General features: G+C 42.4%; 1 protein-coding gene across 1 annotated transcript; it reads left to right on the top strand.

Moving 5' to 3' along the window:
• The first annotated feature begins 795 nt into the window (after window positions 1–795).
• LOC112846148 (uncharacterized) lies at window positions 796–2,742 on the top strand. Its single transcript, XM_025905426.1, has 2 exons — window positions 796–2,089; window positions 2,179–2,742. Exons 1-2 carry the CDS (start codon window positions 1,358–1,360, stop codon window positions 2,725–2,727), a joined length of 1,281 nt encoding a protein of 426 aa, XP_025761211.1. The 5' UTR covers window positions 796–1,357; the 3' UTR covers window positions 2,728–2,742.
• The last annotated feature ends 6,833 nt before the right edge of the window (window positions 2,743–9,575 follow it).

Below are 9,575 nucleotides of genomic sequence, written 5' to 3'. Positions count from 1 at the left end.
TTGTTTGTGTGTGGGGAGGGGGAACTGCTAAAAGCTGTGAACTTCATTTTGTGTTCGTCTTGATGCATTCTCAATCATCCAGGAAAATAAATCTCCAAAAGATTTATTGAAAAAAACAAACCAAAAAAAATTTCTACAAAAACAACCGTTTGTACAGATATTTACAACTAACAATAAAAAGTGAGTGAGTACATTTCAATCACTCACAATCCTGGCACTGCCATGGTATCTGTAGTCTGCATTTACCACATGTGTATCTGTAGCAGTGAACACATCACACAGTGGCATGATTGTTCTTGCATTTGTGTTTGACCTGACGTGGCTCTTTTTCCAGGGCTAGGTGTGGAGGGTTGTGTCTGAGGCAACTGTTCTTTTCTTGCCTTCTTCCCAGCCATATGAGAGTTAGCCAACTCTCTTGCAAGCTCCACCAGGAAGTCCACCCGTCTTTCCTGCGTCCCGGTGCATGCTTGATACAGCACATGTGCATTCAGTGCTGCCATGTCAATCATGTTATAGAACACGGCAACTGGCCAGCGCCGTGTTCCTCTGCGGACCGTGTACTCCCGCACCATCTGGTCCATCACATCCACGCCACACTTTGTGGTGTTGTAAAGGGTGACAGTGTTTGGCTTCCTTTTGGTGGTGTTATCAGTCTGAACCACGCTGTGCATGCTGCTAAGAATATAGACTGTCTTCTTCCGTTTGGCCGCATACGCCGTCAGCGTGGCAGCAGAGGTTGAAAACACCTAAGAAATAAGATAAATTGTTATTTCCATAGCACTTTTACACACAATGAAACACATAAACATAGAACCACAAAAGACCTGCAGCCTACCTGAGTGGTGAATTCATTGCGATCTTTGTATCTAGCGGATTGAGGAATTTCCCGGCGAATCTTGTTGACTGTGCCGAGGATGGTGGTTTTCCGTCTAAGAAGTTTTTGTGCAAGTGAAAGCGATGTGAAGAAATTGTCCGTGGTAACATTTCTGCCCTTGTCTAGGAATGGTTCCATCAGCCTCATCACTACATTTTCAGACAGTCTCTCCCCACTGGGACGATTGGGGTCCTTGCCAAGATATGGGAGGACATTGCAAATGTACTTGGATTTTAGGTCGCAGGCCACCCAAAACTTGATCCCAAACTTGTCAGGTTTACTTGCAATATACTGCAGGAAACAGCACCGAGTCTTTGATGGGAAGAGCTGTTCATCAACGGTGATATGTAGACCAGGGTTGTAGCACGTGATGCAGTTGGTGACAAATGATCCCCACACACTGGAAATTGTGTGGGGGATTGTAAGGCCAGGAAAAGTATCTTGAGTCGCCTTCAGAGCTTCCTGTGTTTCATCACTCTTGACATGCTTCATAGCATTCAAGAATGGACTATTCAACATGCAGAGCAAACGGAGGATGTTCATTGGTTCATGGACCTCCCTGAACTAATGGCATTTATTTCAATTGTCATCTTGCGGGGGGTTACTAGTGATGGAACATCACTACGTGACTGCTGGTCAGCAAACCTGGGAAACCCGCAGATCATTGGAACTATGCCGCGTAACCGCTTCCAAGACATCATGCAACACCTACGCTTTGATGACAGGTCCACCCGCAGTGATCGAGCAAAGACTGATAAGTTCGCTGCAATTTCCAGTGTGTGGGGATCATTTGTCACCAACTGCATCACGTGCTACAACCCTGGTCTACATATCACCGTTGATGAACAGCTCTTCCCATCAAAGACTCGGTGCTGTTTCCTGCAGTATATTGCAAGTAAACCTGACAAGTTTGGGATCAAGTTTTGGGTGGCCTGCGACCTAAAATCCAAGTACATTTGCAATGTCCTCCCATATCTTGGCAAGGACCCCAATCGTCCCAGTGGGGAGAGACTGTCTGAAAATGTAGTGATGAGGCTGATGGAACCATTCCTAGACAAGGGCAGAAATGTTACCACGGATAATTTCTTCACATCGCTTTCACTTGCACAAAAACTTCTTAGACGGAAAACCACCATCCTCGGCACAGTCAACAAGATTCGCCGGGAAATTCCTCAATCCGCTAGATACAAAGATCGCAATGAATTCACCACTCAGGTAGGCTGCAGGTCTTTTGTGGTTCTATGTTTATGTGTTTCATTGTGTGTAAAAGTGCTATGGAAATAACAATTTATCTTATTTCTTAGGTGTTTTCAACCTCTGCTGCCACGCTGACGGCGTATGCGGCCAAATGGAAGAAGACAGTCTATATTCTTAGCAGCATGCACAGCGTGGTTCAGACTGATAACACCACCAAAAGGAAGCCAAACACTGTCACCCTTTACAACACCACAAAGTGTGGCGTGGATGTGATGGACCAGATGGTGCGGGAGTACACGGTCCGCAGAGGAACACGGCGCTGGCCAGTTGCCGTGTTCTATAACATGATTGACATGGCAGCACTGAATGCACATGTGCTGTATCAAGCATGCACCGGGACGCAGGAAAGACGGGTGGACTTCCTGGTGGAGCTTGCAAGAGAGTTGGCTAACTCTCATATGGCTGGGAAGAAGGCAAGAAAAGAACAGTCGCTTCAGACACAACCCTCCACACCTAGCCCTGGAAAAAGAGCCACGTGTCAGGTCAAACACAAATGCAAGAACAATCATGCCACTGTGCGATGTGTTCACTGCTACAGATACACATTTGGTAAATGCAGACTACAGATACCATGGCAGTGCCAGGATTGTGAGTGATTGAAATGTACTCACTCACTTTTTATTGTTAGTTGTAAATATCTGTACAAATGGTTGTTTTTTGTTTTTGTTTTTTTGTACTATTTTATCAATAAATCTCAGCAACAAAGGAAATACACTCATGTGTGTTGATTTCTCCCTAAGGCAAACTGAAATTCCTTGTGGCTCAGGAAACTAACCACTCCAAGTGGTTCACCATGGCCCCACCTTATTTACATAACAAAAGCAGCTGTTCACAGGTGATTAAGGATATTAGCTAAAAGCCTACCAGCCATTTGGCTCGACGGTGGGTTTTCTAGGTAGAAAAGCCAAATGACTAATCTCTGGGACTTCTAGTGTTAACAGTGTGTCAGTCTTGTTGGGAAAATGCCACACCTTAACAATAGAAACAACCCTGTATCCTTTCTCAACAACTTTTTCAAGCTCAAACGACACCCAGGTTCCTGACAGTACTCTCTCACTGTCAGTGTGCCTGCATGCTGTGTGTTGGTGCTGTAAATACAGAATTAAAAAAAAAAAAAAAAAAAAAAATCTTTATGCTTCCTTTTGGGCGTTACCGACCAACAATCTCTCATTCAGATTCTGACATGTATGAAATCACAAACGCAACAGGAATTAGCATCAATTACAAATTAAATATCCAAATTAGCATTATAATATTTCTCATTTATACCTAAACACTATCAAAGCCCCTGCTCTCATCTGAAAGAGCCTTCGTGATTTCTAAGATGTTACACGCGTGCTTTCTCTTCATCTTCCTACAGTCCTCCTGACTCGCACAGGCACACTGTTATCAATCATCATAATCTCTCTTATCGACCTGAAACTTCACTTTTCCTACGACATAAATGTTTGACTGGATGCTGGTCTGGGAAAATAAAACTGCAAACCATGTTCTTCTTTATGCAAGTTTTGAAATGCTGCTGGACAAATAATGTCCAATAAAGTCTCATCTTGCATACTCATCAATAATCTGAATTACCAATTCATCTGTATTTTTAGCAATCTGGAGCATTCTCAATCCAAACCAGTCAGATGCGAAAGAGACACCAATACCTCCTTTCAAAACGGATGCCACTGAGAGTCAGACATACTTGCAGCAGTTACAGATTTCAGGGCAGCAGAACACACCTGTCTGCCCACTCTACCTTCCTGCTTCAAAATACGCTAAAGAATTTTACTCCATTGCATGTCAGCTGACGAAAATGAACAAAAGCAAGTAGGGATACCAAGCTGACTAGTGATGGGATTTCTGGCTCTTTTTAGAGAGCCGGCTCTTTCGGCTCGGAACCGGCTCTTCGGGTTTTTTGCTTTAATTAATTTATTATTAACAATAATGTAAAATTATGCACAAAAGGAATTACTAATGTGGATGATTACTATACCTTTCTAATGTGACGTTGTTGTCCCTGGCTCTCTCTCTCTCCCCCCCACTCCCGCTCTGTTCCTGTGCTACTGTGAGTGTAACTACCGCCCCTCCCCTCTCTGCCCAGGGTACAGCACAAGGCTCACATGCAGAGTGAAGCAGAAAAAAGTGAGAGAGGGTGAGAGAAGGAAAAAAAAAACAAAAAAAAAAACAAAAAAAAAAAAAACACACACACACACACACACACACACACACACACACACACACACACACACACACACACACACACACACACACACACACACACACACACACACACACACACACACACACACACACACACACACACACACCTGCTCGCGATAAGGAGCCAGTTCGCGTCGTTCACATGAAAGACCAGGCTATATGAGCCATTTCGTTTGCGACCGACACATCACTAAAGCTGACGAACACAAAATGTCACACTGTGCTGCCTGCTAAAAAACAGGAGTACATCTTATTGGCTTAAGGAACGGTAACTATCATCAAACTCCAACTTTTTCAAAGACTCCATCTTTCAGTAACTCATGGCTAACTTTCTGAGATGTACAATCACCTTTTCCTTTTAGTAACGCTATCAAATTATTTGAGACAACCCATTCAATCACAGACACATACTGAGCAAAAGTTATATTCCACATGTGCAAACCTGCATTCAGCATGTAAAATCCAGTTCTTAAATAACAGGAGAATGTCAAACGCCTCTATTTTCATGATAACTCCTTTGGAAAAAGCACTGAGAAGCATTTGGCTTAATTTGCATGATCAGAAAACAGTTTCTGCTGGAGCCAGATTTAATGTGTCAATAAAAATACTGATCTAGTACTTCCTGACCAATGCTAACAGGCATGTGACGCGTGTCCTGAAACATACATTGCTGCTGTCGATCATGCAAAAACTTATCAATATTTGAAGCTTTATCACTTATTATATTTGTCTCACTCCTTTTCCAAAGCTTTATCTTGTTCCATGCAAAACTGATTTTGCCAACATTCATTGAACTCAAACATGCATTATAAAAGATGTAGTCTCTTTTAAATACTACAGTGCCTGCTGTATGTGCATAGAATCAACAAACTGGCATTCATAATGACCTTTGCTGGTTTCTACAAAGTAACCTTTAATGTCTTACTCCATGGAGGGATCTTTATTACCAGTAAAAATAAAGCACAATGTTTCCTGGAACACATGTCACTGGTTCATGCACTCCATTTAAAATTAGAATTGAACTAAACAACTCAGCACATGTCACAATTACAAGGCAATGAAATGCAGTTTGCATTTATCCAGAAAGTGATTGGGCAATGATAGATATTACAAAAATAAGGATCTATTATAGGTATGTTACAATGTACATGGTATGAAGGTATATTATGAATATGGTATAAATGTGTAGAGACTGTAGTGAGTGTACAAGCTATGTACAGGATATAAATATGGTTAACATGAAACTATACATATGGTAGATCTACAACTGTTTATTAATACTCACAATTGGATTGTAGCCTCCAGAAAGAACTGTGGGACTCAGTAGTCAATTCACAACACTTTTATTCATCCACGCTTATTGATACAGCTTCTAGAAGGGAGATGTACAGGACCCCGGAATTCCTCTGCAGATCTCATTTCCTTTGTCTGTGAAACAGTTTTGTATAAGTGACCCCCCTTCTAAGCCCTCTACAATGTGCCATAAAACTAAGTACTGTGTTTAAATGTTTGTGTGGGTACGAACACATGAATGCCTGCATATTCGCATTCCAGTGTGTAAGTGCATGTGTATATGTACGTGACTTCCTGGGGGTCATAAAAGTCCATCTCCCTTCCAGACCAAAGTTATCCAGTTACAAACTTTGAGCCCTAATGCTCATGCATTGCGGTGGACAACGTCCTCAGGCCTTCCAGAGCTCAGCACACGATGGCTCTGTGACCTGTGTTATTTGGAATGAAAGTGCTACTTATATCCCCAAACATCGGGCAAACGCCCCTTTTTCTCCCAGTGACATGTCTAACGCCATCCGATTTTGTACTGCGATTAAAGATGTGGACCAACTGTTCAGCAAGCCCTGTTCATCTGCATCCCTGGTAAGGTTTGCCAGTCTCAGGGTATTATAATGTACATAATTAATGCAATCCACATTCTTGCTAGGGGTTACTAGAAAGAATGCAGAAATTGTGAGATTTTCAAGTCCTCCTTCAGCAAGAACTCCAATGGCATCTATGTATGTTGGTGATCCTATTGTAAGGTCAAACGATCCTGGTGACCGTTTGGCCAACACATGGCGTCTGTGCCTGGCTGTCAGTTGAGTGGTGCCGGGCTTACCCAGCTGCACCCCCTGTTCATCTACTAAAAGGAGAGGCGAACCTAAACGTACCATGGCACAGAGACCAGAAGTCCCACTAGGGATTCTGACATACAATCTATGCCCACCACAATAGTAATAAAAACCAGCACGTGCCCACAGGCCTATGTCGATGCCGGTGTCCTTTGATACCTTTCCTCTAGCCAGGTACGTCACAGTGCACCAATCGGTGTTCATCTCCCCGGCCTCATGCTCATGCCTCTCGGGCAAAGACACAGTGAAGTTAAAACCCGTGTAGTTAGCTTTTCTTGGCGTGGAGGGACCAAGTACAGTATCATTATCAATTGGTGTAAACAAACTAGCTAAAGTGGTACAATTACCTTCAGAAACTGCTTCTCTGGTGAGTCTGAGCATGCACTTAAATCCCCACCGGTCTTCTGGATATAAAGGAGCTGGTTCTGCAGGGGGATCATCTTCTTTCTCCACTATTTCAACAAGGGAATCCTCCTCATCATCTTCTCTCCAGCATCTTTTAGAAGCAACATCTTCCTCTTCGGGAATAGGAAAATCCTCGCTCGCCTCTCCGATAACCAGCGCAATCTGCAGCTTCAGCATGGCCCAGGCCCCGGAAGTCAACTTCACAACCTTGCTCGATTCCATCAAGCTTTCTCCTTCATCGAGCTGATAGAACCAAAGCTTGCCAGCTAGTATTTGAAGACGTAGCCCCACTTTCTGCACCCCTCAAAAGGTAGAAGCCATTCTTCACGCAGGCTCCGGGGCACCCGTATCTAGCTGTGGTACATGTAGACACTTATTTTTCCTCTTCTTTCTGCGGAGCATCAGCTACATAGTATCTGTTACTGTAGACTGACAGGGGTGTTGCTGATCACCAATGATGACAACTCGCACCCTCCCATGCTTCCGGCATCGGGAGAGCAGATCTCTTCCCTATCCAAGTACAGAGAAACGCAGGGCTTCAGCGTGAAAGACTCGATCTTGTCTGTGAATAGGAAAGTGTGCATGGGCCCTCTGTTTTTTTCTTCCTCCCTCTTCTTTAACCTAGAACCAAGTCTGCCAGAGCTTATTTTATATTTTTACATGCTGTAGTGCCATTTTTGGAAGCATTTCAAATTGCTATACATCAATACAACCATTATAGCCCAAATTTTAATAATGTATGCATTAAGTGCATAGTAATTATTTCACTTTTTTGCAATTTATGTAAACAAAAAAAAAAAAAAAAAGTAAAATTAATTTTGGTTTTTTAACATAAATTTCTCTAACTAGAAATATAAGAGGCTTATCCCTCAAAAGTGTAAATACAAAATAATTTGCACAAAATAGTTTCCAACAACAGGAAACTTATTGAGTGTCTTCATAGTTTTATTTTTGAAATACATCATTTTATATACACCAGGAAAAACGAAAATAAATATTATAGTGCAAATTTGCAAAGAAAACAGCATGTGCATCAAAATGAACTATTTCCAGCAGTGCAATTTGAGTTCTAAGCATCCCAGAAATGACACAGAAAGTCATATATAACTTTTAAAAAGACCAGAATAGGCTTATGAGGCCCTGATGGCACACAAAAAAAAAAAAAAAAAAAAAAAAAATATGAGATGTCACTTCCGGTTTTGGGCAGGTAATGGCGGGCTTACGTCTATTCCAACGTAGGAAGTGTTACAAACAGCTGATCGGATTTGCAAAGCCTGTTTCTGGAAAATGTTTTTGTTGCAGCAAGTGCTTTTTATGCAATTTTTGTAAAGCTATATGTGGAAGGAAACCGTGACCTAGGACAAGCTGATGGCATAAGATGTAAGTACAACTCCTCCGGTTTCATATGCAAAAAAAAATTATTGCGCTAGCTTAGTGGTTGCAGTGCTACGGGATTTAAAAATAGTTACACAAAACAGAGCTTGCCTGCTCCAACCGGCTTTAAAGGGTTAATTATCAAATAATTTCTTATATATTGAAATATAATGAGTTATTAAATATAGTTTTACTTCCTAGGGTCCTAAATCACTCAGTTTGACATAAGGGGTCTATTATCCCTCTCTGACTGGTTCCTATATAGCGCCTTTCTACTCTCCTGGAGAGCTCTATACAACATGCCGCATTCACCCAGTCACACCCATTCTCACAAGCACCGACTCTAAACTGAGTGCTGTCTAACCACATTCACACTCCGATGGATGCATCAATTGGGGTTAGTTTCTTGCCCAAGGATACTTGGCATGCAAACTCGAGGAGCCAGGGATCGAACCCCCAACCTTCCAATCAGTAGGGGACCAGCTCTACCTCCTAAGCTACAGCCTCCCCTCTCCCAGTGATAGACAACTGGCAGAGACATTTATGGCGGCCTGCAGAATTCAAACCACTCTGCAGAGAGATGTGTGATTTACACACCTAGAGGAGGAGCACCGCAAAGCTGGAATATTTTTGAAAATGTTCATTTCTGTTTTGACTATTAACAAGTCATTTTCTTGCTTGTAGGATACAGTGTGTGGGAGATCAATGAGGAATAAGATGACTGCTAAAACATTTGTCAGCTGTGTGCTTCTGCAGTAACTTGGGGTGAATTAGATGTTGGTTACATGAAATGTCTGCACTGAAACTGTCAAACAGAAGGTGTTCATAATTGCGAAATCTTTAGCGTAAATGACAAACAAGGTGGTGATGTTGGGTTTTTGTTTTTATTATTGTCATTTATGTTTACAAGTATATAATTGTTTGTAGATTGTTAGGTATCAAACATCTCAGTCTGTGTGCCTTCCAGAGTGTTCTGGCATGCACACACACACCCTAAGGTCATGAGAGAGGTCATACATTCTCTTTCTGATTTACACTATAGGAGGACACTTACTCAGAAACTCTTATACTTAAGAGTTTCTTTCTTTAGGTGGCCACTGTCCCCAACTTTGGGGAGTCATTCACAGGGTCACATCTTGACACACACGCCTATAGGTATACCTATGTAAGACGTCATATGTTAATGAACTCGTGCATGCTCATGTCACCTCAAAGAGCAGTGTTATGAGGGAGCAGACGAGAGCGACTGGGGTCAAGCAAAGGAACGGCGCTTGTCACAGGTCTTCCCCTCGTTCACGAGATCACACAGAGCTCTGCTTGGTGTCCAATGC

Source organism: Oreochromis niloticus, linkage group LG3 (genome assembly GCF_001858045.2).
Source record: "Oreochromis niloticus isolate F11D_XX linkage group LG3, O_niloticus_UMD_NMBU, whole genome shotgun sequence".
NCBI classification, from domain to species: Eukaryota; Metazoa; Chordata; class Actinopteri; order Cichliformes; family Cichlidae; genus Oreochromis; species Oreochromis niloticus.
This window is presented reverse-complemented; position numbering and strand designations above follow the sequence as displayed.